This window comes from Balaenoptera borealis (assembly GCF_965194805.1).
Source record: "Balaenoptera borealis genome assembly, chromosome: 19".
NCBI classification, from domain to species: Eukaryota; Metazoa; Chordata; class Mammalia; order Artiodactyla; family Balaenopteridae; genus Balaenoptera; species Balaenoptera borealis.
The window spans coordinates 64,941,302-64,968,435 of NC_138878.1; the positions used below are offsets into that span (position 1 = coordinate 64,941,302).

Genomic DNA, 27,134 nt, shown 5'->3' on the forward strand with positions numbered 1-27,134 from the left:
AAATGTCTCCTATGGAAACTTAATATCACACCCCACCAAGCCACACATCAATTGTGGCTATTCCTCAATCATTGTAAATGTTCCCATCCTGGGGATTTTCTCCTTCTATTTTCTCCACCTAATTGCCCTTCCCCATTTGTATTTGCATGACACTCTTCAATTAATTAATGACTCTGCTCAAATATCACCTTATCATATGGGCAGTCTCTGACCGCATTGTTTAAGTTAGGACGGCCTGTCACTCTATCATTGTACATGTACACCTTCGTTGTATTCATCACCATCATATTTTATTATTGCTGACTTACCCTTATAGAATATAAGCTACTTGAAGATAGGCATTGATTTCCTGCTGTATCACCAGTGATTAGAATCGTTCCTCGTTGATAGAATGAGTGCACGCATTTTATCACTGCAAAGAAAGTCACTGCAAAGCATCAGTTCACAGATCAGTAGGTTGTGGTCAAGTAAACCTGTGATTATATTTGTGGCATTGAATTCTTTACTCCCGTACTTTACAATCTAATGTTCTGAACATTTGTGATAACTTGTCATGCTATATTTTATTCACACTGTTAATTTTCTTGTGGACAAACTTTGTGACAGAGATAACACGAACATCTCAAAGAGAGATACTACTTTTATTTCAGTAAACCTAGGTACAATGAAAGTATACTTAACGTTGATGACTCTAAAGGCATGTCTATGTTAATGAAGCCATCAATTTAAACTTGTTTTTATTCAGTAAAGATTAATCCTAGATCATGTGATCCTTTAAAAATTTGAGCTAAATTAGGGGGCTTCCCTGGTGGTGCAGTGGTTAAGAATCCGCCTGCCAATGCAGGGGACACAGGTTCGAGCCCTGGTCCGGGAAGATCCCACATGCCACGGAACAACTAAGCCTGTTCACCACAACTACTAAGCCTGCATTCTAGAGCCCGAGAGCCACACCTACTAAGGCCACATGCCACAACTACTGAAGCCCGCACGCCTAGAGCCCGTGCTCCACAACAAAAGAAGCCACCGCAGTGAGAAGCCCGCACACTGCAACAAAGAGTGGCCCCAGCTCGCCGCAACTAAAGAAAGCCCGCATGCAGCAATGAAGACCCAATGCAGCCAAAAATAAATAAATAAAATAAATAAATGAAAAAGAAATTTTGGGCTAGTTTGTTATATTTACAAATATTTGATTTGTAAGCACTTACTTGTAAGTCAATTCAATAGAGCTCCTTTAGAAGTTAATTTTAATAACACCATCTGGAGTTAGGGACATATCACATTTATTATGTATAGATAGACATACATTCGTCCAGATAGACACAGACAGAGATCTTTTTTTTTTTGTGTTTGTTTTGGCCACGCTGCACAGCATGTGGGATCTTAGTTCCCCGACCAAGGATTGAACCCGGGCCCACTGCAGTGGAAGTACAGGGTCTTAACCATTGGACTGCCAGGAAAGTCCCCTACACAGAGATCTCAGTTTTCCTGCTTGAGTTTAAACGTCCTTCCCCTCCCCCGCCCTTTGTTTTTTTCCAGCTTTAAATTCTACTAATTGACCCAAGGCTGTAGGTCAGGCACCATGGGCTACATTTCAAGGATATGGTAAGAACTGTAAATTTTAAGATTTCTCCTGGGAATACTTTTGTTCTCTCAAGGTCAGAATCGAAAAGATTAAACCAGCTTTCTCTACAGTTTTGGAATGTCAATAGAGTGCCATCCTGGCCATTTAAAAGTTAAATGCTTGCAAGTATTGGCTTTGTTCCAACTGCACACGAAGCTGGCCAGAGTTCCAGGGAGTGGCTGTTTATTAGGGAGCTGGTCAGCCTTTGAAGTGCAGTTTCTCTTTATTAATTTGGGAGCCTAATTCAGATATAATCTGAACAACCTTCTGAGGGCGCTGTGATGGATGGCATTTGTGCTGCTCCTGAGTCTAGCTCCCTAAGGAGTTACTCTTGGGTCGGTTGGAGCCTCTTACAGGTCTCGGTTTCTCCCTCCAGCAAAAACTGCTGTGCCCCTCGGTGAGAATTTACTGAATGGTTGTAGTGGGGTCCCTTGTAGGACCGCAGCACATCTAAAGGATTGATCCTCAGATATGTCCACTAGGTTCTCAATAACCTGAGAAGGCCTTGCGGCTGGAAAGAGCAAGCGTTCCTTTTGTTTGGAGCTAAGCAGGCTCAGTCTCTCATTCTACTATCAAATGGTTTGTTCAGATTATATATAATCTTTTAAATTTAAGCCAAATTTTAAAAAAGACCAGCCAACCCAATTCACTCCCAAGTTCCCTCCCAGGTCCCTGCCTAGGGAATGTACCATACTCCCTCTTAGGACTCCAAGTCCCAAGAAAAAAACAGCTCAAATAAAATTCAGGATGTCATTTAAAGCAATGATGTCTGAATATCAGGAGAAATCATCAAAGCAGCTGAGGAGTACCGAGAAGTGGATGAGTCTCAAAGGACCCATCGGTTTGGGGTAGACTCCAGGTGTCCTCTGATAGGTGTCTCTGGTATCATACTGAGTACAACAAGAAAATGTCAACAAAAATTCAATTAAGAATCAAGGAGAAAAAAAGGGAATTTTATTTGAGCCAAACTGAGGATTCTAACTTGGGAAACAGACTCTCAAAAAGCTCTGAGAACTGTTCTGTTAGAAGTCAAAGGCACAGTTGTATTCAATTTCAAGACAAAGGATCGTTCATCAAAATGACATACTGATAATTTTTCATAAAGTTCACCAAGGATACATATCCAGGTTAGTACATACAGAGCAAGCAGCAAGTCACCATGACCTCCCACAGAGTTGGGAAAAAACGGTATTCTTTTAAGAAGTTAAATCACTAGTGTCAGAAGAAAAAAATAAATTGATCTTCAGGGTCGAGCAGGCACTCCCACGTTTGAGGAGCTGTGGGTAATGTGTAATGCAGATGCATGCTGCACATTCGGGAGGGAGGAGGCCCGAACACACACAGAGAATTTTATGCTTAATTTTATCTTGTCTTGCCTTAAAATACAAATTTTATTTCATCAACTCCAAGCACAAAAAAGAGATTATTTTTATCCCTATTTCTGAAATTTTATTTCCTAATATTTTTTACATGCTTACTGTATCTTCATCTCATGTAAAGGTGCAACCCAGGGGTCTTGTTTTGGCACACACAAAAAAGGTATGTAGAAATCTGATCATGTGGTGCATATTTACAAATGGGGAGGCAGGTTTCAGGGGGTTTGAGTCTGAAATTGTACTGCTATGGTATTTTCATTATAGTTACAGAAATAATCTGGGTTGCACTATGGAGTTCATAGCTCACATGCAAATTATGAATATACATGTATTTCAAAAACTGCTGTTTGACTCTAACATAGAAATTGTTACAGATGTCATTCAACTTAGAAAGCATGATGATGTGTAATTAGTGATCATTATTATAAAGCGCCCCAATGCGGTGGGATATGCGTGGGTAACAGAAGGCACATGATTAATTAAGGGTTATAAAAAAGATAATATTTTACTTACTTGTTGTTGTTTTCCTATTTTTTGGCCACGCCCCAAGAAATGTGGGATCTTAGTTCCCCGACCAGGGATTGAACCCATGCCCCCTGCAGTGTCTTAACCACTGGACCACCAGGGAAGTCCCGACATGTTACTTATACATTCTAAATAAAATGGTGTCAAAATGCAATTCCAGAGGCCAAATCTGCAGCCTTCACAAGCACACTCTACTCTGGTTCTTTTGATTACCGTCCTCTATCATACTGTGTCTTCAGTCTTCAGTTTCCAAAAATAAGACTAATTTTTATTATTTTATATATACAGCAGCCATTCCCTTTCAAAGGACAGGGAGACCATTGTTCTCCGCCACCCCATTTTTTCTCCCATGTATGCCATCTCTAGTAACCCATCATTCTACTCACATGAAAACCTCATTCTCGCAATATCCTGTCCTGCTCTCTTTCATGATCAGCTGGTAGAGTAGGCCCTTCCTATAATCATCAACAGAGGCCCTGAGTCCTATCAACAAATCCAGAGAAGGGGCTGTGACCCCCAAAAGCACAGTAATTTAGAAAACAGTTTTACATTTATATTCTGTCACTCCATGCATTTGTGTAGTTTTTCTCAAAGATGTATAATCTGATATCAAGTGAGGTACGAGTCCTGGCTACAGGCTTTGCCATACACATTGGTTTTACACGGTATCTCTCCATGATGGAGTCTTCTTTTCCCCTTCACTGAAACACAGTTGATATACAATATTTTGTTTCAGGTGTACTACATAATGGTTTAACAATTGCATACATCATGAAATAATCACTTCGGTAAGTCTAGTAGTCATCTGTCCCCATACGGTTATTATTACTGACTATATTCCTTATGCTGTATATTACACCACCGTGCTTTATTATGTAACTGCAGATTTGTACTTCTTAAAGCCCTTCTCCTGTTTCACACACACCTCGAACCCTCCCTCCCACCTTCTGGCAACCATTTATTTGTTCTATGTATGAGTCTATTTTCCTTGTATTTTGTTTTTTAAATTCCACATATAAGTGAAGTCACGTGCTACGCCATTCTCTGACATTTCACCTAGCAAAATACCCTGCAGAGCTATCCATGTTGTTACAAATGGTAAGACTTCATTTTTTCATGGCTAATATTCCATTATGTGTGTGTTTGTATGCATGTGTATATATGTATCACATTTTCTTTATCCATTCATCTATCAGTGGACATTTAGGTGGCTTTCTTATCTTGGCTATTATAAACAATGATACAACAAACAACAAAGTGCATATATTTTTTTGAATTAGTATTTTTGTTTTCCCTAGGTAAATACCCAGATGAGCAATTGCTGGATCATATGGCAGTTCTATTTTTAATTTTTTGAGGACCCACCATATAGTTTTCCATAGTAGCTGCACCAATTTACAATCCTACCAACAGTGCACAAGGGTTCCCTTTTCTCCTTATCTTCACCAACACTTGTGATTTGTTGTCTTTTTGATGACAGCCATTCTGAGAGGTGTGAGGTGGTAGCTCACTGTGGTTCCGATTTGAATTTCCCTGATGATTAGGGATGTGCCTCTTTTCACGCACCTGTTGGCCATCTGTATGTCTTCCTTTTCCATGATGGGAGTCTCTCAGCCTGAGTAAGGCTTGGATACTTGCACAAGTTATGTGTCAATCATTACCTTTTAAGGTTTCTTTTTGCTGTGAATTGTCTGAAGATCTCCAAAGCCTGAGCTTTGAATAAAAGCATTGCCACATATGTTAGGTTTATGTTTGTTTTCAGTATGTATTTTCTGATGCCTAGTAAGGCTTGCAAATTGGGTATAAGCTTTGCCACACTGATTACATTTGTAAGGTTTCTCTCCAGTGTGGATTGTTTTATGTTGAGTAAGATATGAACGCATTGTAAAAGCTTTGCCGCACTCATTACATTTGTATGGTTTCTCTCCAGTGTGAGTTCTCTCGTGACCCCAAAGTTGTGAACGTTGGATGAAAGCCTTATCACAGTCTTTACATTTATAAGATTTTTCTCCTGTATGAATTCTCTGATGTGCCATAAGGCTTGAACGTTGGGTAAATCCCTTGCCACACACGTTACATTTGTGTGGTTTCTCACCAGTATGAATTCTCTCATGACCCCAAAGTTGTGAAAGTTCAATAAAAGCCTTGCCGCACACATTACATTTGTGTGGTTTCTCCCCAGCATGCATTTTCTGATGCCTAGTAAGGCGTGAAAATTGGGTAAAAGCTCTGCCACACTCATTACATTTGTACGGTTTCTCTCCAGTATGGATTGTCTCATGCTGAGTAAGATTTGATCGCATGGTAAAGGCTCTGCCACACACAACACATTTGTAAGGTTTCTCTCCAGTATGGATCTTCTTATGTTTGTTAAGGCTTGACCGCTCAGCAAAGGCTTTGCCACACTCATTACAATTGTAAGGTTTCTCACCAGTATGCAATTTCTCATGACTCCAAAGGAGTGAATGTTGGATAAAGGCCTTACCACACTCATGACATTTATATGGTTTCTCCCCAGTGTGCATTCTCTGATGATTTGCAAGGTGTGAATTTCGACTAAAGACCTTGCCACACTCATGACATTTGTATGGTTTCTCTCCTGTATGCACTCTCTGATGTGTAGTGAGATTAGAACACTGGTTAAAGGCTTTGCCACACACATTACATCTGTAAGGTTTCTGTCCAGAATGAATTCTCCTGTGATTCCTGAGGTTTGAGCTTTTGCTAAAAGCCTTCCCACAGTCATTACAGCTGTAAGGTTTTTCTCGAGAGTGTGTTCTCCTGTGTTGTGCAGGTGACAAAGTGTTTTCCACACTAGGAGCAATTCTGTGAAGGGGTGAAACTGAGGAACCACTGCTGACTGGCTTCTCAACTTGACCACATGCATACACTTTCTCCTCAGCTGGAAATCTCTGCAGCTGAGCCGCCTGGGCCTGCAGCCTCACTCCAGGTCTACTTTCCAAACACTTGAGATCTCTGTTTCCAGCAACGCTGACGTTATTTTTCGTTGTTAACAAACTTCTTATGAATGGCTTGTCATGCGTGAAATATTCACGTGTATTACTTCTTACAGAAACACTCTGAGGAAAATTAATTAAGGATTTATTATTGTGATCTTCTCCATGACTGAGATTTTTGTTATGGGTCAAAAGTACTTCTTTGTCATTTCTTGCATCACATCCCCACTCACTCTCACACTCCTGCACATCTGCACAGACTTCCTTGAGCTCAAAATCCTTGATGCCATGGTTTTCATTTCTGTCCAGTATCACTAGATGGTATAATTCTCCTTTATTAATGTCCTCTCTTGGTGATAACTCCTTGATTGCAAATCCAGCAGAAAGGCTTCCTATTAAATCAGTTGGAAAATAAATATTTTATATTGAATTACATAATTATACAAAAAATGTGTTCAATAACATGTAGAAATATATAAGAAAAAAGATATTTTAAAAAGTCTGTATATCACAGTAATAATTAATAAAATGTTTTAGTAACCCATGATAAATCTAGCAGGTAAGTTAATAAGTAACCACAATTATACAAAATAATAGTCTCTGGCATTCTAAAGGATTTTTCCATAAAAACCAAAGAAAGAATTTACATTCTAGAAGGAACATATAAAAGGAAAAGTGAAATATACGTTGAGAATCACTGAACTTTGTCTATCTCCTGAGTTCTTCCAAGGATATAAAATATGAAAGGAAACTAAATAGGTCCTGCGGTCAGGACTACAGAGGACTTAGCCCCGATATGTATTAAATGAAAACCAAAAGAGATCAAGGGGAAAGAGGACTCCAGAGAGAGCCATCTCAGTCCCTCTCAAACCAAGGCACCAAAATGGTCAATGGTGTCAGAAAATAGGGTATTGTAGGTCATGACAAAGCTTTTCCTCAGGTCTGAATGAGCTGGAGCCTCGCGGTAGAGTGGGAGCTTAAACTTTTATATATTTGAATAACAGAGTGAAAAGTTTGAGTGTGTGGGAGGGATTCCCTTTGAGCACCCATAAGAAACAAACTTGTATTCTTCCACAGATCCTTCCCATTTGAGGAGAATTTCCTAAACAATATTTAATGGAGCAGTTTACTTTGTGCCCACCTGAGCTCACATCCCGATATATTCCCACTTGCCTGGATTTTTCCCTATTTTCACTTTACCCTCCAAAGTCCAGGGCTCTTTCCCTTGTTCTAAAATGGAGGTAATATTCAGCTTAAGAGAGATTTCAATTCATAAAGTAAAATGGAGTACGACATGCTATGCTGTTCCAGAACACATGCCCAGCTCTTTGTTCAGCTAAGAAGAAAGAAAATTATAGTTGGGTCTAGAAATGTATTATAAAAATTAGTCAACTGACTGCCTCCTGAATGCTTAGATTATTTTAAGTATGCAGATATCTAGCTCTCTTCCAAGAACTACAGAATCAAAAGCACAAGAGTGAAACCACAGAATGAGATATTTTAAAAAATTTGCCGTAAGGCTCTCTGACTGCTGATGTTCTGCAACCACCACTAATCAAGCATGAATGCAGAACTTCTGAAGAAACGAGAAGTTATAGAGTCATAAGCCACATTATGAAGGCTTTTCATTCTGAATCCAAACAGCTTCAATCACTCTCTCAAGAACAGAGATTTGAAACTCTCACAAGCATGCTAGGGGCTCATAAAAGACTCAGAAGGGAAAATGCAAAGATATACAGTAGTTACCAACTTCCGGAGAAGAGTTACCCTCACCCAGGGAGAGCAGGTTCCTGTAGGTCTCCAGCATCACGTCCCTGTACAAGGTCCTCTGAGCAGGGTCCAGGCATTCCCACTCCTCCTGAGAGAATTCGATGGCCACATCCTTGAATGTCAACAGTCCCTGAAAGGACAGCACATTTCACCAAGTGGACAAGGAGAGAGTTCTGAGTTTGACACAAAATTACAGAAGCAGCTCTGGCTAGAGCAAATGTTCTCACTGATCCATAAGATAATTTTGAGCAAGTTACATTTTTCGATTTTTTTTCAACTGAGGTGAAATTTATGTAACATAAGGTTCACTATTTTAAGGTATCACTCAGAGGCATTTAGTACATTCACAATGTTGCACAAACACCACCTGTCTAGTTCAAAAACATTTTTATCATTGCTAAAGGAAATTTACCCATTAAGCAATCACTTCCCATTCTCCTTTGCCCCCATCCCTGTACACCACTAATGCCTACTGTCATTACACATTTGCCTATTTGTGATATTTTCATATAAATGGAATGATATGAAATGATCTTTTCTGTGTGGCTTCTTTCACTTAGAATGGTGTTTTTGGTTCATCCATGATGTAGTATCAGTACTACATTCCTTTTTTAGGGCTGAATACTATTTAATTCTATGACTACACCACATTTTACTTATTCACTCATCTCTTGATGGCCATTTAGCTTGTTACCACTTCTTGCCTAGTGTTAATAGTGCTGCTGGAACTTTCATGTACAAATATGTGTGTGAATACCTGTTTTCAATTTTTTTTGGTATATACCTAGAGAGGAATTAGAATCACGTGGTTTAAACTTTTTAAGATTTGCCACACTGTTTTCCACAGCAGTACATCATTTTACCAGCAATGTGTCAGGATTCTCATTTCTCTACATTTTTACCAACACTTGCTATTTTGCATTTTATTATACTCATCCTAGTGGGTGTGAAATGATATCTCTTTTTAAAAAATTTATTTATTATTTTTGGCTGTGTCAGGTCTTAGTTGCGGCATGCAGGATCTTTTGTTGCAGCACGTAGGCTTCTCTCTAGCTGTGGTGTGCGAGCTCAGTAGTTGCGGCGTGCAGTCTTAGTTGCCCAGAGGCATGTGGGATCTTAGTTCCCCGACCAGGGATGGAACCTGTGTCCGCTGCACTGGAAGGCGGATTCTTAACCACTGGACCACCAGGAAGTCCCAAATGATGTCTCATGGTGGTTTTAATTTTGCATTTTCCTAATGACTAATTTCGTTGAACGTCTTTTCATGTGCTTCTTGGCTGTTTCTATATCTTCTATTCTTGAATTTTAGGATCAGAGAAATGTCTACTAGAAGTCTTTTGACCATCTTATAATTGAGTTCTTTGTATTTTTGTTGCTGATGTGTAGGAGTTCATATACTCTATAGAGTAGACCCTTACCAGATATGTGATTTGCAAATATTTCCTCCCATTTGGTAGATTATGTTTTCACTTACATGACTGTGTCACGCAGTGCACAACCATTATTAATTCTGTTGAAGACAAATTTATGTATTTTGTCTTTGTTTTTTGCTTTTGGTGTCGTATCAAAAAAATCCACTGCCAAGCCCAAGGTCATGAATTTTTACCCCTATGCATTCATCTAAGGGTTTTATAGTTTTAGCTCTTACATTTAGTTTTTGATTCATTTTGAATTTATTTATTTATATGGAGAAAGGCAGAGGTTCAATTTCATTCTCTTTCACATGGATATCCAGTTGTCCCAGCACCACTTAAGAGACTATTCTTTTTCCATTGTATATTCTTGGCACCCTTGTAAAAAAAAAAGGAATTGACCATAGATGTATGGGTTTATTTGTGGACTCTCATTCTATTGCTTTGATCTGCATTTCTATCCTCATGCTAGAACCCCAGTCTTGATTACTCTAGGTTTGTAGTAAGGTTTGATGTTGGGAACAGTAAGTCCTCCAAGTTTGCTGTTTTTTTTCACATTTACTTTGGTTATCTGGGGTCTGTTCAAATTTAATATGAATTTTATTTTATTTTAATTTATTTATTTGATTTATTTATTTTTGGCAGTGTTAGGTCTTGTTGCACGCGGGCTTTCTCTAGTTGCGGACAGCGGGGGCTACTCTTCGTTGCAGTGCGCGGGCTTCTCATTGCGGTGGCTTCTCCTGTTGCATAGCACAGGCTCTAGGTGCGTAGGCTTCAGTAGTTGTGGCACGTGGGCTCAGTAGTTGTGGCTCACGGACTAGAGCGCAGGATCAGTAGTTGTGGCGCATGGGCTTAGTCGCTCCTCAGCATGTGGGATCTTCCTGGACCAGGGCTCGAACCCATGACCCCTGCTTTAGCAGGTGGATTCTTAACCACTGCGCCACCAGGGAAGTCCCCAATATGAATTTTAGGATCAACTTTTCCATCTGTGCAATAGAGACTGCTGGGATTTGATGGGGATTGCATTGAATCTTCATAACACTTTGGAGAGTACTGCCATCTTAACAACTCTAAGTCTTCCAATCCATGAACAGAGGATATCTTTACATTTATTTAAGTTTTTTTTCATTTCTTTCAGCAATACTTATAGTATTCATTATATAAATCTTCCATTTCCTTGGTTAAATTCTTATTCTTTTTGATGGTGTTGTAAATGGAATTGTTTTACTTTGAATTTGTTGATTGCTAGGTACAGAAATACAACTGGTATTGAGTATTGATACTGTATTCTGTAACTTCAGTAAATTTGCTTATATTGCTAGTAGTTTGAGGATTCTTTAGGTCTTTCTAAATATGACATCATGTATCCTGTAAATATAGTTTGACTTCTTTTCCAATTTTGATACCCTTTATTTCTTTTCTTTCTAATTTGTATGGCTACAACTTCCAGTACAATATCGAAGTATAGTTGCAAAATGGGGCTCGTTGTCTTCTGCCTAACATTATAAGAAAGTTTTCAGTCTTCCACCAGTGAGTATGATGTCAGCTGTGGGATGTTAATAAACATGCCTTTTCAGATCAAGGATATTCCTTCTATTATTAATTTTGAGTGCACTCTGTTTTTGTTACATGGAGTGTTCTGTACATGTCTGTTACGTCTTGTTGGTTTACAGAGTTGCTCAGTCCTTTATTTCCTTATTGGTCTTCCATCTGGTTGCTCTACTTATTATAAGGGGAGTACTGAAGTTTCCAACTATTATAGTTGAACTGTCCATCTCTCTTCAATTTTTGCTTCAAAATATTTGGGGTTTAGTTGTTATGTGCATATTATTTATGGTTGTTTCATATTGATGGATCGATCCTTTTATTGATATATAATGTCCTTAAAAATTGCTGGTAACAATTTTATGACTTAAAGTCTATTTAGTCTGATATTAGCATAGCTAGGATTGGTTACTATTTCCATGGAATATCTTTCTCTATCCTTTCACTTTCAACCTATTTGAGTATCTTAAAGTGAGCATTTTGTAGAAAGATACAGTGGAATCATTTTTTAAAAATTCCTGCAATTGCTGCCTTTTAATGTAGAATTTAATCTATTTACATTTAAAGTAACTCTAAACAAGGGAAGAATTGCTTCTGCCATTTAGCTATTTGTTTTCTATATGTCCAATATTTTCTTTGTTTTGTAATTCCTCCCTTGCTTCCTTGTGTCTCTGTGTGCATAACATTTGGATTCCCTTCATATTTACTTTTCTGTATATTTTAAAATTATTTTCTTAGTGGTTACCCTGGAAATTACAGTTTATTAGTTTATATTAAACTAATATCTGAGTTTCAGTTGATACTCACTTAGCTTTAACAGCATATAACAATTGCTCCTATACTGTCCCCCTTTATACTGTTATTGTCAAAAATTACTTCTTTATACATTTTGCACTCAGTAACAGATTTACAATTATTGTTTTACACATCTCTTAAGTTGCATAGGAAAAAGTGAGTTAAAAATCAAAAATACAATAATACTGGCTTTTAGGTATGCCTATGTAGTTACATTACCACTGTTCTTTATTTGTTCCCATGGCTTTGAGGTACTGCTGTTATCCCTTTATTTCAGTCTAAAGAACTCCATTTAATATTTCATGTAGGATAAGTGAGTCAGCATGAACTCCTTCAGTTTTTGTTTATGTAGGCATCTCTAAATTTCACTATCAGTTTTAAGGCATACTTTCCCTGATAATGAATTCCTGGTAGTTTTTTTTTTTTCAACCTTTCAAACTTTAAATGTATTGTCAGACTCCTTCCTGGCCTCCAGTTTCTGATGAGTAATAGGCTGTTAATCTTATTGAGGATCCCTGTACACGAGAAGTTGTTTCTGTTTGCTACTTTCCCCATTCTCTTTTTGTCTAAGAGTTGGTTATGTGTGTTGCCCAGGCTCTCTATGTGTTTATCCACTTGAAATTTGAGTTTCCTACATTTGTAGTTTTTAAATAAATTTATGAGGTTTTCAGCTCTTATTTCCTCAAATATTCTTTCTGCCCATTCTCCTTTCCTTCTGCGACCCCTATTATATGTATACTAGTATTCTATTTTTTTTTAACAAATGTTTATCGAGTTCTCATTTTGTGCCCACATTGTTTAACTAAGAGTCACCATGTGCATCTTCTTTTATTTTTTTATTTTTTGGCTGTGCCACACGGCATTCAGGGATCTAGTTCCCTGACCAGGGATCGAACCTGTGTCCCCTGTATTGGAAGTGCGGAGTCTTAACCACTGGACCGCCAGGGAAGTCCCCTATACTAGTATTCTTGAGAGTGCCCCAAAGGTTTCTTAGTCTCTGTTCATTGTTCTTCTTTTTTCTACCTTTCTTCTGCTCAGAGTGGATAATTCCAAGTAATGTATGTTTAAGTTCACTGACTCCTTATTCTGATTGCCAATCTGCTGTCAAAACCCTGTAATAAATTTTCAATTTCAGCTATGGAAGTTTTGGGCTCCAGAATTTCTTTTTCTTCTCTTTTCTATAATTTCTGTCTCTTTATTGATATTTTCTATTTGTTGAAACACTGTTCTCCTACTTTGCTTTAGTTCTTTGTTCATGGTTTCCTGTAGCTCTTGGAGTATGTTTAAGACAGTTGATTTAAAATCTTTATTTAGGAGCCATCGGTGGTCTCGAGGGGCGGTGCTGCGCTGCTGCCTGCGAGCTGGTCCCGTGGCCAGGCGGGTAGCCAGCCTGAGGGCACGGTGCCATGAAGCTGTACAGCCTCAGCGTCCTGTACAAAGGCTATGCCAAAGCGGTGCTGCTCAAAGCCGCGTACGATATGTCCTCCTTCAGCTTCTTCCAGAGACCCAGCGTTCAGGAATTCATGGCCTCCACAAGTCAACTGATTGTGGAGTGCTCCTTGAAAGGCAGCAAAGCTTCTACCAAAGAACAAGAATATCTGTGCCATGTCTACATGACAAACGACAGTCTGGCGGGAGTGGTCATTGCTGACAGTGAATACTCATCCCGGGTGGCGTTTACCTTGCTGCAGAAGGTACTAGACGAATTCTCCAAGCAGGTCGACAGGATAGACTGGCCAGTTGGATCCCCTGGTACCAGCCAGTACTCAGGCCTGGATGGTCACCTCAGTAGATACCAGAACCCCCGAGAAGCTCACCCCATGACTAAAGTGCAGGCTGAACTAGATGAGACCAAAATCATCCTGCAGAACACCACGGAATCTCTGTTAGAGTGAGGCGGGAAGCTAGATGACCTGGTGTCCAAGTCCGAAGCGCTGGGAATACAGTTTAAAGCCTTTTATAAAATGGCCCGGAAGCAAAACTCATGCTGTGCGATCATGTGACAGCAGCCGGCAGAGGCCCCTGCGCTGGAATGTCACTGTCATTCACATCACAACTGCAGCCCCCAGGGAGCAGAGCCGTTGTGGAATGACCCGAGTGGGACAGACTCAACTTCGGCTTTGGAGCTCATCGGAGGAACCGAAGGGTGGAAGGGACCTGGGGGCGGGGAACGTTCAGATTCACATGTCTAGTAATTTGAGGCCCCCTAAAAGTGTATTTTGGGGCCGAATGAAACCATAAAGCTCAGTGACTCCCGTAAAAAAAAAAAAAATCTTTACTTAGTACTTGCAATGTTTGTTCTTCCTCGGAAACACCATCATTAATGCAGTAATCATGGTTAAGCTGCCCAATCTGGAGAAATCCTTAGACATCTGTACTGAAGTTGGCCTGCACAAAAGCAGCCACTATGGCATTTTTTTTTAACAGTAGAAAGTGTGAAAACCCTTGTGTTTTCATTAAGAGAACAGTCCAATGAGGAAATAAAAGAGAAAGTCATCTCTATGTTTACTAACATGAAAATAACTCCAACACATATGACATGTAAATATTTAAATTTGCAGAATGGGGGGGAGGGATAAATTGGGAGATTGGGATTAACATATACACGCTACTATATATAAAATAGACAGCTAATAAGAACCTGCTGTAGACAATCCTGCAGCCTGTGGACCAAAAACCACAGTTACAGAAAGATAGAGAAGATGAAAAGGCAGAGGGCTATGTACCAGATGAAGGAACAAGAAAAAACCACAGAAAAAAAACTAAATGAAGTGGAGATAGGCAACCTTCCAGAAAAAGAATTCAGAATAATGATAGTGAAGATGATCCAGGACCTCGGAATAAGAATGGAGGCAAAGATTGAGAAGATGCAAGAAATGATTAACAAAGACCTAGAAGAATTAAAGAACAAACAAACAGAGATGACCAATACAATAACTGAAATGAAAACTACACTAGAAGGAATCAATAGCAGAATAACTGAGGCAGAAGAATGGATAAGTGACCTGGAAGACAGAATGGTGGAATTCACTGCTGCGGAACAGACTAAAGAAAAAAGAATGAAAAGAAATGAAGACAGCCTAAGAGACCTCTGGGAAAACATTAAACGCAACAACATTCGCATTATAGGGGTCCCAGAAGGAGAAGAGAGAGAGAAAGGACCAGAGAAAATATTTGAAGAGATTATAGTCAAAAACTTCCCTAACATGGGAAAGGAAATAGCCACCCAAGTCCAGGAAGCGCAGAGAGTCCCATACAGAATAAACCCAAGGAGAAACACGCCGAGACACATAGTAATCAAAGTGGCAAAAATTAAAGACAAAGAAAAATTATTGAAAGCAGCAAGGGAAAAACGACAAATAACATACAAGGGAACTCCCATAAGGTTAACAGCTGATTTCTCAGCAGAAACTCTGCAAGCCAGAAGGGAGTGGCATGATATACTTACAGTGATGAAAGGGAAGAACCTACAACCAAGATTACTCTACCCGGCAAGGATCTCATTTAGATTTGATGGAGAAATCAAAAGCTTTACAGACAAGCAGAAGCTAAGAGAATTCAGCACCACCAAACCAGCTCTACAACAAATGCTAAAGGAACTTCTCTAAGTGGGAAACACAAGAGAAGAAAAGGACCTACAAAAACAAACCCAAAACAATTAAGAAAATGGTCATAGGAACATACATATCGATAATTACCTTAAACGTGAATGGATTAAATGCCCCAACCAAAAGACATAGACTGGCTGAATGGATACAAAAACAAGACCCATATATAGGCTGTCTACAAGAGACCCACTTTAGACCTAGGGACACATACAGACTGAAAGTGAGGGGATGGAAAAATATATTCCATGCAAATGGAAATCAAAAGAAAGCTGGAGTAGCTATACTCATATCAGATAAAATAGACTTTAAAATAAAGAATGTTACAAGAGACAAGGAAGGACACTACATAATGATCCAGGGATCAATCCAAGAAGAAGATATAACAATTATAAATATATATGCACCCAACATAGGAGCACCTCAATACATAAGGCAACTGCTAACAGCTATAAAAGAGGAAATCGACAGTAACACAGTCATAGTGGGGGACTTTAACACCTCACTTACACCGATGGACAGATCATCCAAAATGAAAGTAAATAAGGAAACAGAAGCTTTAAATGACACAATAGACCAGATAGATTTAATTGATATATATAGGACATTCCATCCAAAAACAGCAGATTACACGTTCTTCTCAAGTGCGCACGGAACATTCTCCAGGATAGATCACATCTTGGGTCACAAATCAAGCCTCAGTAAATGTAAGAAAATTGAAATCATATCAAGCATCTTTTCTGACCACAACGCTATGAGATTAGAAATGAATTACAGGGAAAAAAAACGTAAAAAAGACAAACACATGGAGGCTAAACAATACGTTACTAAATAACCAAGAGATCACTGAAGAAATCAAAGAGGAAATCAAAAAATACCTAGAGACAAATGACAATGAAAACACGACCATCCAAAACCTATGGGATGCAGCAAAAGCGGTTCTAAGAGGGAAGTTTATAGCTATACAAGCCTACCTAAAGAAACAAGAAAAATCTCAAGTAAACAATCTAACCTTACACCTAAAGAAACTAGAGAAAGAAGAACAAACAAAACCCAAAGTTAGCAGAAGGAAAGAAATCATAAAGATCAGAACAGAAATAAATGAAATAGAAACAAAGAAAACAATAGCAAAGATCAATAAAACTAAAAGTTGGTTCTTTGAGAAGATAAACAAAATTGATAAGCCATTAGCCAGACTCATCAAGAAAAAGAGGGAGAGGACTCAAATCAATAAAATCAGAAATGAAAAAGGAGAAGTTACAACAGACACTGCAGAAATACAAAGCATCCTAAGAGACTACTACAAGCAACTTTATGCCAATAAAATGGACAACCTGGAAGAAATGGACAAATTCTTAGAAAGGTATAACCTTCCAAGACTGAACCAGGAAGAAACAGAAACTATGAACAGACCAATCACAAGTAATGAAATTGAAACTGTGATTAAAAATCTTCCAACAAACAAAAGTCCAGGACCAGATGGCTTCACAGGTGAATTCTATCAAACATTTAGAGAAGAGCTAACACCCATCCTTCTCAAACTCTTCCAAAAAATTGCAGAGGAAGGAACACTCCCAAACTCATTCTATGAGGCCACCATCACCCTGATACCAAAACCAGACAAAGACACTACAAAAAAAGAAAATTACAGACCAATATCACTGATGAATATAGATGCAAAAATCCTCAACAAAATACTAGCAAACAGAATCCAACAACACATGAAAAGGATCATACACCACGATCAAGTGGGATTTATCCCAGGGATGCAAGGATTCTTCAATATACGCAAATCAATCAATGTGATACACCATATTAACAAATTGAAGAATAAAAACCATATGATCATCTCAATAGATGCAGAAAAAGCTTTTGACAAAATTCTGATAAAAACTCTCCAGAAAGTGGGCATAGAGGGAACCTACCTCAACATAATAAAGGCCATATATGACAAACCCACAGCAAACATCATTCTCAATGGTGAAAAACTGAAAGCATTTCCTCTAAGATCAGGAACGAGACAAGGATGTCCACTCTCACCACTATTATTCAACATAGTTCTGGAAGTCCTAGCCACGGCAATCAGAGAAGAAAAAGAAATAAAAGGAATACAAATTGGAAAAGAAGAAGTAAAACTGTCACTGTTTGCGGATGACATGATACTATACATAGAGAATCCTAAAACTGCCACCAGAAAACTGCTAGAGCTAATTAATGAATATGGTAAAGTTGCAGGATACAAAGTTAATGCACAGAAATCTCTTGCATTCCTATACACTAATGATGAAAAATCTGAAAGAGAAATTATGGAAACACTCCCATTTACCACTGCAACAAAAAGAATAAAATACCTAGGAATAAACCTACCTAGGGAGACAAAAGACCTGTATGCAGAAAACTATAAGACACTGATGAAAGAAATTAAAGATGATACCAACAGATGGAGAGATATACCATGTTCTTGGATTGGAAGAATCAACATTGTGAAAATGAGTATACTACCCAAAGCAATCTACAGATTCAATGCAATCCCTATCAAATTACCAATGGCATTTTTTACGGAGCTAGAACAAATCATCTTAAAATTTGTATGGAGACACAAAAGACCCCGAATAGCCAAAGCAGTCTTGAGGGAAAAAAATGGAGCTGGAGGAATCAGACTCCCTGACTTCAGACTATACTACAAAGCTACAGTAATCAAGACAATATGGTACTGGCACAAACACAGAAACATAGATCAATGGAACAAGATAGAAAGCCCAGAGATTAACCCACGCACCTATGGTCAACTAATCTATGACAAAGGAGGCAAAGATATACAATGGAGAAAAGACCGTCTCTTCAATAAGTGGTGCTGGGAAAACTGGACAGCTACATGTAAAAGAATGAAATTAGAATACTCCCTAACACCATACACAAAAATAAACTCAAAATGGATTAGAGACCTAAATATAAGACTGGACACTATAAAACTCTTAGAGGAAAACATAGGAAGAACACTCTTTGACATAAATCACAGCAAGATCTTTTTTGATCCACCTCCTAGAGTAATGGAAATAAAAGCTAAAATAAACAAGTGGGACCTAATGAAACTTCAAAGCTTTTGCACAGCAAAGGAAACCATAAACAAGACCAAAAGACAACCCTCAGAATGGGAGAAAATATTTGCAAATGAATCAACGGACAAAGGATTAATCTCCAAAATATATAAAAAGCTCATTCAGCTCAATATTAAAGAAACAAACACCCCAATCCAAAAATGGGCAGAAGACCTAAATAGACATTTCTCCAAAGAAGACATACAGGCGGCCACAAAGCACATGAAAAGATGCTCAACATCACTAATTATTAGAGAAATGCAAATCAAAAGTACAATGAGGTATCACCTCACTCCTGCTAGAATGGGCATCATCAGAAAATCTACAAACAACAAATGCTGGAGAGGGTGTGGAGAAAAGGGAAACCTCTTGCACTGTTGGTGGGAATGTAAATTGATACAGCCACTATGGAGAACAATATGGAGGTTCCTTAAAAAACTAAAAATAGAATTACCGTATGACCCAGCAATCCCACTACTGGGCATATACCCAGAGAAAACTGTAATTCAAAAAGACACATGCACCCGAATGTTCATTGCAGCACTATTTACAATAGCCAGGTCATGGAAGCAACCTAAATGCCCATCAACAGACGAATGGATAAAGAAGTGTGGTACATATATACAATGGAATATTACTCAGCCATAAAAAGGAACGAAATTGAGTCATTTGTTGAGACGTGGATGGATCTAGAGACTGTCATACAGAGTGAAGTAAGTCAGAAAGAGAAAAACAAATATCGTATATTAATGCATGTATGTGGAACCTAGAAAAATGGTACAGATGAGCCAGTTTGCAGGGCAGAAGTTGAGACACAGATGTAGAGAATGGACATATGGACACCAAGGGGGGAAAACTGCGGTGGGGTGGGGATGGTGGTGTGCTGAATTGGGCGATTGGGATCGACATGTATACACTGATGTGTATAAAATTGATGCCTAATAAGAACCTGCAGTATAAAAAAACAAACAAAACAACTAATACTAAACTTTCATTGGGTTATTTGTATGGAAATATGTTAATATAAATGTTTCAGACATTACATGAAATTTCTAAAAATCTTAAAAAAAAAAAAAAAAAAAAAGATCTAGAATGTGAAAAGGATGACAATGTATACCAAAATACTGAGAGTGTTTTTGTGTGTGGGCTTCCGGGTGATTTCTCTTCTTCGTTATTTTCAGAATGTTTTCCAGTAAGCACACTACACATTAACTTTACTTTCAGAGATTACATAATTATTATTTATGATTATCAGTATATGCATGCCAATTAGTACTGTAAAAACGATTTTGTATCAAGAAACTAGAGAGAAATTACTATGGAATGAGATTATGGAATGGTTCTTCCTATTGCTTTTCCAGATTTTCTCATACTAGTATGTAATATTTTTAAATAAATAAAAGGTATACTTTTTAGGACAATCAAAAAAAAAAAAACAGAACCTGCTGTATAGCACAGGGAACTCTACTCAATACTCTGTAATGGCTTGTATGGGAAAAGAATCTAAAAAAAAGAAGAGTGGACATGTGTATATGTACAATGATTCACTTTGCATATACCTGAAACTAACATAACATTGTAAAGCAACTCCAATAAAAATTTTTTTTAAATTTGCAGAATAAAATCCCATAACAAAACATTTACCAAAAAAAATTTTCTAAAATCACTTTAGAATATAAAATGCATTTTTATAAGATTTGGGCTAAGAGCTAACAGTTGTACCTAATGGAGACAGTAAGTGATGGTGGAAGACTGTCATGACAGAGAAGCGGATGTTTTACTTCTCAGTCTCTAAACTGCATCACTACGTGGAGCTGAACCACAAATATACATTCATGAGATGTCTAATTTAAAAAAATGTAACGCTGAACAACAGTTAGTAGAATCAGAATGTGGCTCCAGGCTCTCTGATGGTAGAAAGTTCTGCTCCTATGTCTTGGCTAAATTATAATCATTTTAGTCTAAAACACCTGCTGCATGAGAGTCCCTACAGGAACACCTGGGTCTTTGTGAGATGAATGCGGTGTGGATAATTTATAGAGCCTTTCCCGTTAGATAATTAATTTGATTCCACTTTTTAAAACGAATTATGTACTAAAACACCCCTCTACACCTTATTTCTATTTTGGAACTTCCCATTTTATTCTAAAGTACTGATATTTTGGAGTCAGAAACACACTGATTCACTTAACTTCAAAAGCATTTATAAAGTCTGACAAAGCACGTTTCCCCATGTCAGTCTTCCTTCCCAGACCTCCTCAGGTGTTTGTGCACAGCAGTACATCACTTACATATGTAGTCTCTTTCATCCTGGTTTATGTGGAGCTGAAAGGGCATCCAGAAGGGTGCACTAAACCATCCTCACTGCCCTACCTCACTGACACCACAGAGCCTACTCCCCATCTCCAATCCACGCCTCAGTATAAAACCTTTCACGGGATGACCACCTAAAAGGGGGCTCTTCCCAAGTTCCCCGTCACTGGGTCACAGTGAGATGGAATCTCCAGGGAGGTGAGAGGAGACTGAGGGAAGGCCCTGTGTGTGAGTAAATATTTTAGACAGGAACCTTCAGAGACCAAGAAGTTCAGCGCGTCCAAAACGTGTCATTTTAGGAAGGAGAGAACAGTCCACAAAGAATATGACTTTCACCTGGGAAAGGGCCATTCCTTCTTTCTTTCCTCTTCCTCTGAGCTTCTTTCTCAGGTAGGATTATTCTGTGTGACAAAAATACGTTCTTAAATGCTTAGAAGCAACATACCTCCCTCCCCTGCCACAAGTATACACACAGGGAGAACCTTAATATGGGGGAGAGAAGGACCACGGCAACAGGAGGGATACAGACAAAATAACCTCCTATAAGGAGACCAGTCAGTGAGCCTGTCACCCGCTTCCTCAGGAAGCCCTCCCTGCTGCTGCTGGAACGCCCCCTGCGCTGCAACTGCGCCGTCCTTTGTCCACTTGGCCCTCAGCCAGGGGCAAGTGCCTCCTCCCAGCCCCTGGCTCCTCCCGAGGAAGCCAGCATCCAGTGACTGGCTGATGCAGGATAGGATGCTCGTCCCATCCGACAAGTGGCAGCAACTCCGAGGGGCCACCCCAGCTCCAGAGCTCCCTGCGGAAGCTACACTGAAGACTTCAGATTTTTGTCCTGAAGGCAATGGGAAACCCTAAGAGGGTTTAATGCCAAGAGATGACACAATTAAACTTAAGATTTACCCTAAAACCTGTAATTATACTTGTTTCTTCAACTTAATTAGTGGCACAGTATCTATTCTTCCAGGGAACAAAGTATCATCTTCAATTACTCCATCCTTTCCTCTTACCTACGTCTAATAAATCATCGAATGACACAGACTCTACCTTCTCAATAGGTTTCAAATTCATCCTTTCCTTTCGTACGATGCTTTCTCCCCCACGCCCATCCTCACGTGTCACTCAGATAATTTCAAAGATCTGCCAAGTGTCTCCCTTGCCTGTGATTTCTTCCTCCTTCACTCCATAATCCATACACTTAGGAGAGTTCACTATTTAAAATGCAACACTGACCTAGTAGCACCTTGTTTTAGCCTCTCCGTGACCTCTTCGTGTCAACAGGATCCAGTCACACTCCTCGGGAGAGACGATGTCGTGAGCCCCTGGCGACAGGACCCCCGCTTTGCCTGCATTTCTTTCCCTCTCTGCGCCATGCTCTGCGTCCAAGCAACATTACAGGATGCTGATAGTCTCTTCTTCACCCCGACAACACGCTTACTTTATTTTGGAATGCTGCTTCTCCTTCATTAGCTGTTGAATTAATATAAACTATTTAAATCCAACCTGAATAATAAAAATAAACTAAGATAAAATGGCTGTAAGAGTTGCCTCTCCTGATTCTTTCTCTTCCCTAAACGGTCCCATTTAATCCCACCCAGAAAGAATTATTCACCTCTGCAGTTTATGCATGCCTCTATTATTTAATTTAACAAGGTATGTTTTAAAATATTCACATATCTATTTTCCCTAAAAGAATGTAAACTCTGTAAAAGGGAACATGTTTTCCACTCTCGTAGCTTGCATTCGGTTCCACATGCTGGCAACCATCTCCTGAGATCTCTTCTGAACATAATTTGAAAGCCAACCTTATAGTAACTGACTTACCCAGCTCCTCATCATTCAGTGGGGTCTACTTATAGGCCATTTGAAACAAGGCGTTTGAGTGGTAAGACAATATCCTTTCTTTTTTTTTTTTTTTAGGAATTCCTTTATTTTTATTATTTATTTATTTATTTTTGACTGAGTTGGGTCTTCGTTTCTATGCAAGGGCTTTCTCTAGCTGCGGCAAGCTGGGGCCACTCTTCATTGCGGTGCGCGGGCCTCTCATTAGCGCGGCCTCTCTTGTTGCGGAGCACAGGCTGCAGACGCGCAGGCTCAGTAATTGTGGCTCACGGGCCCAGTTGCTCCGTGGCATGTGGGATCTTCCCAGACCAGGGCTCGAACCCGTGTCCCCTGCATTGGCAGGCAGACTCCCAACCACTGCGCCACCAGGGAAGCCCGACAATATCCTTTCTTAAAAATTGTTATTTATTTATTTATTTGGCTGTGTCGGGTCTTAGTTGTGGCATGTGGGATCTTTTTAGTTGCGGCATGTGGAAGCTTTAGTTGCAGCACAGGGGATCTAGTTCCCTGACCAGGGATTGAACCCAGGCCCCCTGCATTGGCAGTGCGGAGTCTTAGCCACTGGACCACCAGGGAACTCCCGAGATGATATCCTTAATCATGATGACACTTGATGAAACACTTGATGAAAACATAATTATTAGGAAAGAAATATCTGTGTTTCAATGTCTTATTGGAAGTAGGTTGTTGACACTGAATGAGCAGAGGTGTAACTGCAGAAGCAGAAGTAAGCATACACCAGTTGGTAGATGTCATTGTGCTTACAGCAATATTACTTGCATAGTAATATCATTTTATTATGAATATCATTTTATTACTTTCCTGTTGGATTACTAGTGCTGAAATTTGTCCGTATACCAGAAGGTACAAGGATGTGGCTCCCAACACGTCCCCGGGTGCAACCTCGAGCACTGTTTACAAAGTGGGTTCTATGCCAGCTGGGCCTGGAACCAGGGCATTAACTATGAGGATGTGGTACCTAAGGAGCGAGGGGAGTCCATATTGATGGGGTATTTTCTATCTTCAACAAGTAGCCTTCTTACCCCCTCAACGTAATCAGAGTAGAAACTGTTCTCCATTTGACCGCATTACCGGCCCACTCATACTCTCGTTGATACTGATTAGTGTGGACACACACAGCAACACATCCAACACTACAAGTTTCCACAAACACATGGTCTAATCTCTTCTTCATAACCTCTGCCTTCAGTAAAACATACTGTGTACTTTCTTATGACAAACATCATAAACGAATAAATACTGTGTTTTTTTGCACTCAGTTACAGTGCTCCAATGTTTATGTGAAGATTGTAATTAAGCAATTATTCAAAAAGTTGTCACAAGTCCTTTGGCTCAGTTCTGCTTTCTCATATAGGCATCCTACGTTGTCAAAGGTTCTTCCTAAAATTTGGCCCAAAGTCCAAAACAGAATATTATACTGAAGAGATGGAGGACCAACCATCTGCGTTTATGTTATTGATATCGAATGTTGCATTTATAGCAACATATTCTAAAGTCACATTAGCTTTTCTTCCGTATTTTGTTGAAATACAGTTGACATACAACATTACGTTAATTTTGGGTATACTACGTAGTGATTTGACATTTGCATACACTATGAAATGTTCATGGTAAGTCTTAAAAAAAGATCTACCCCATGATACAGAGATAGAGAAAGAGAAGCTGAGAGAAAGGTATGCCTCTGTCTCTGGGCCTATGCCCCTGCCCCTTTCTTAAGTGTTTTTCATACTTGTTGGAGGACTGGGGCACGTTTCAAATTCTAATTATAACTGGGCACTCATTCCAGAAAACTGCCAAATGCAAACACAAGACCAATTTTGAAAATCCTTTCAGGGATCTCACTTGCTCAGACCCAGAAAACCTGGTCTACTTTAATTTCTCCATGTTCTAGGTGGTGCATGAGATTCACAGGGGAAGTAATTTAACCAAGTTACTTTGAAGAAGCCTGAGTTGAGTGAGCAGAACTGAGTATAAGTGGTGGCTTGTATAGGTTTAAGTAGAAGGAGTTTGTCCCAATTCCAGATTACCTTTCATATTCCTTAGCGAGAGAAGCTTCTCTTTCAGGGGTTAATCAAACACAGACATTTAATTCCTCTACTCCAGAAAAAAACAGAATCAAAAATTCCAAATTATAAATAGTTATTACTGCAGGAGAACATGGAAGAGGGTCGCCTGTGGAGATGAGCTCTAAGCAATCTCTCCATCATGAACACATGGCCTCTGTTGGAACAAAGTTCTACATCAATCCAGTCCATCTTTCAACATCTGCACAGAAAGGACAAAAGAGGACTAGAGGGGAACATCTACTTAGCTGCAGACTTCAGCTCAGAGCTCACTAATTTAGCATTTTTTCTTAAGGGAAGAAAAAAGCTGTTAAATATTAAACTAACTGGTTAAACTAGGATTTGAGTGTTAAAAGATTATCGACATCCTTAACCACATGCATAGTGAAATGCTGTAAAGTTATCTATCAGACATCAAAGAACAGTTCCAAGTTAGGATATAAAGCATAAAACCCTCATAATCTGAACAATAAAATTTAGAGGGAAAATAATCTGGAAATTTAAAGAATAGCCACTGGGTTCTGAGATTAAAGTTAAAACAAGTGTGAAGATACATCAAATTTAGAAAAGGATGGCATGAGCCACAGTGGAAAAGGGAGAGGGCAACAGTACTGTTAATGAGAGCCATTATAGGGACTTCCCTGGCGGTCCAGTGGTTAAGACTTTGCCTTGCAATGCAGGTTCGATCTCATCCCACATGCCTCGCGGTCAAAAAGCCAAAACATAAAACAGAAGCAATACTGTAATAAATTCAATAAAGACTTTAAAAATGGTACACATAAAAAAAAATCTTTAACAAACAAAACAAACAAAAATAGCCATTTTAAAAAAGCACCAAGTGGTGAAAGAAATTCTTCCCCATTTCTTGAAAGGTAAGAGGAGGACCTAGAATTGACTAAGTCTCTGCCTTCTAGATGAATAGGGCTTGCAAATGGCATTATCATCTGATGCAATGATTAGAAAATGCAGACGCCTCACACACCTAGCTTGGCAACTCTCTTCTGCATAATTAAAACAAGTCAATAAATTTTACATAAATTAGATTATAGAGCCACATGTTAGTACTTCAGGACTTAATATCCCACGTCCAATCTACTCAATACTCACCTAGGTTTGGGGACACCATTTTCTCCACCACTATGTGCTTTTTTCTCTGTGTATGTCTTTCTGTGTCCTTCTGCTTCTCCCTTCGCCTTTGACCATTTCTATGTTTCCTCCTCTCTTTTCTAGGCATCATTTTCTTTCCCTCTCTCTCGATTCCTCCTCCCCCAGACTGTTTGGCCTCACTTTGTTGCAATCTCTGTACCAACACCTGTTGTTCTTTCCCTACAATATTTCTTTCTTTTTTTTTTTTTAAATCCATCCTCTGACAAAGGCTTTCCTGACGACTTTCCATACAGTTAGTCATAAAATAAAAAGATACAGAACACAGCAGACAGTATCTCATACACTAGAAACCAACATGACAGGAGTCCCTTCTCATTTTTCTAATCACTGTAAAAAAAAAGAAAAAAAAACCCAAAACCTAAGAACTTAGTTTTGGTGGGGCACAGGACGTTGGTCCCCTACGAAATGTACCGAAATAACCCAGCAGAGAATTCAAACCAAGGGAGTAAGATTTGGAGCGGGGTGGAGGGGGGGAAGGCGGGTGGGGGGGTGGTCGTGGTCAGTCTCCACAATATTTCTGATGCCTCACTAGCTGCATGTATTTCCGTCTCTCTATCCCTCACTGGTCTCCCTGGAGGGAGGCGAAGAGCGCAAATCCACCTCCTGAATAAGGACTTTACCCGACGCAGGGTGGGGTGGGGCGGGAATAGGGGTGGGGAGGGGAGCCGGGAGTCACACAAAGGTTTGAGAAAGGGAGTCAGAGTAGGAAGACATCGCTGCAGGAAGTCAGTGTCTACATGGACCGAAGGCAGAAAGTTGGGGCCGGTACCTGCCTCAGAGCGATTTAACCGGAACCGGACCCAGACTCCTGGGACCCGAACCGAATCTTCTGCCGACGCCGAGACAGGCGAAAGAGCAGACTCAGAACAAGAGCGACGAGCGCGTTCAGGGGTTTTAACTTACCGGGAGACCCCGGAAACCCGGGTGTGGTGGAGCGGTGCCCGAAAACCGCATAGCAGTTCCCAGAAAAACCGAGACTTAACTCTCCTGAGTGCCCGCGCCGCAGGATTCGCTTCCGGGTCTGCAG

General features: G+C 39.5%; 2 protein-coding genes and 1 pseudogene across 8 annotated transcripts in view; 2 read left to right on the plus strand and 1 right to left on the minus strand.

Annotated features, from left to right (window-relative positions):
- LOC309616847 (zinc finger protein 525-like) overlaps window positions 1–27,134 on the plus strand; it is a 202,158-nt gene that overhangs the window by 118,181 nt on the left and 56,843 nt on the right. Inside the window, exon 5 of one of the 2 annotated variants that reach the window (XR_014237622.1) lies at window positions 22,268–22,388. The exons of the other annotated variant lie outside the window; for it this stretch is intronic. The gene's annotated coding sequence lies outside the window, so the exon portion shown is untranslated. Of the gene's footprint in view, window positions 1–22,267; window positions 22,389–27,134 lie in introns of those variants that run through there. 2 annotated transcript variants of the gene reach the window in all.
- On the minus strand, window positions 623–27,126 carry LOC309616845 (uncharacterized protein). 5 transcript variants are annotated; one of them, XM_082368068.1, is made up of 5 exons: window positions 22,248–22,307; window positions 21,555–21,868; window positions 21,354–21,418; window positions 8,226–8,379; window positions 623–6,871 (listed from the first exon to the last, which is right to left on the minus strand). In XM_082368068.1, exons 3-5 carry the CDS (start codon window positions 21,366–21,368, stop codon window positions 5,187–5,189), a joined length of 1,854 nt encoding a protein of 617 aa, XP_082224194.1. In that variant the 5' UTR covers window positions 21,369–21,418; window positions 21,555–21,868; window positions 22,248–22,307; the 3' UTR covers window positions 623–5,186. The 5 variants fall into 5 exon arrangements, with proteins under 5 accessions (XP_082224194.1, XP_082224193.1, XP_082224192.1 ...); XM_082368067.1 differs by lacking the exons at window positions 21,555–21,868; window positions 22,248–22,307 and adding an exon at window positions 27,011–27,126; XM_082368066.1 differs by lacking the exon at window positions 21,555–21,868 and having other exon boundaries at window positions 22,248–22,358.
- Window positions 8,391–14,445, plus strand: LOC309616938 (synaptobrevin homolog YKT6 pseudogene; annotated as a pseudogene). The gene has a single exon. The product of its transcript is annotated as a synaptobrevin homolog YKT6 pseudogene (transcript).

Excerpts from the sequence above, each read along its gene's own strand:
- LOC309616845 (XM_082368064.1), bottom strand. The coding sequence starts at position 27,061 with ATGCGGTTTTCGGGCACCGCTCCACCACACCCGGGTTTCCGGGGTCTC. Across the intron at positions 8,380-27,010 it reads CGGGTTTCCGGGGTCTCCCG|GGACTGTTGACATTCAAGGA; the intron begins GTAAGTTAAAAC and ends CTGTCCTTTCAG. Across the intron at positions 6,872-8,225 it reads TAACTCTTCTCCGGAAGTTG|GAAGCCTTTCTGCTGGATTT; the intron begins GTAACTACTGTA and ends CTGATTTAATAG.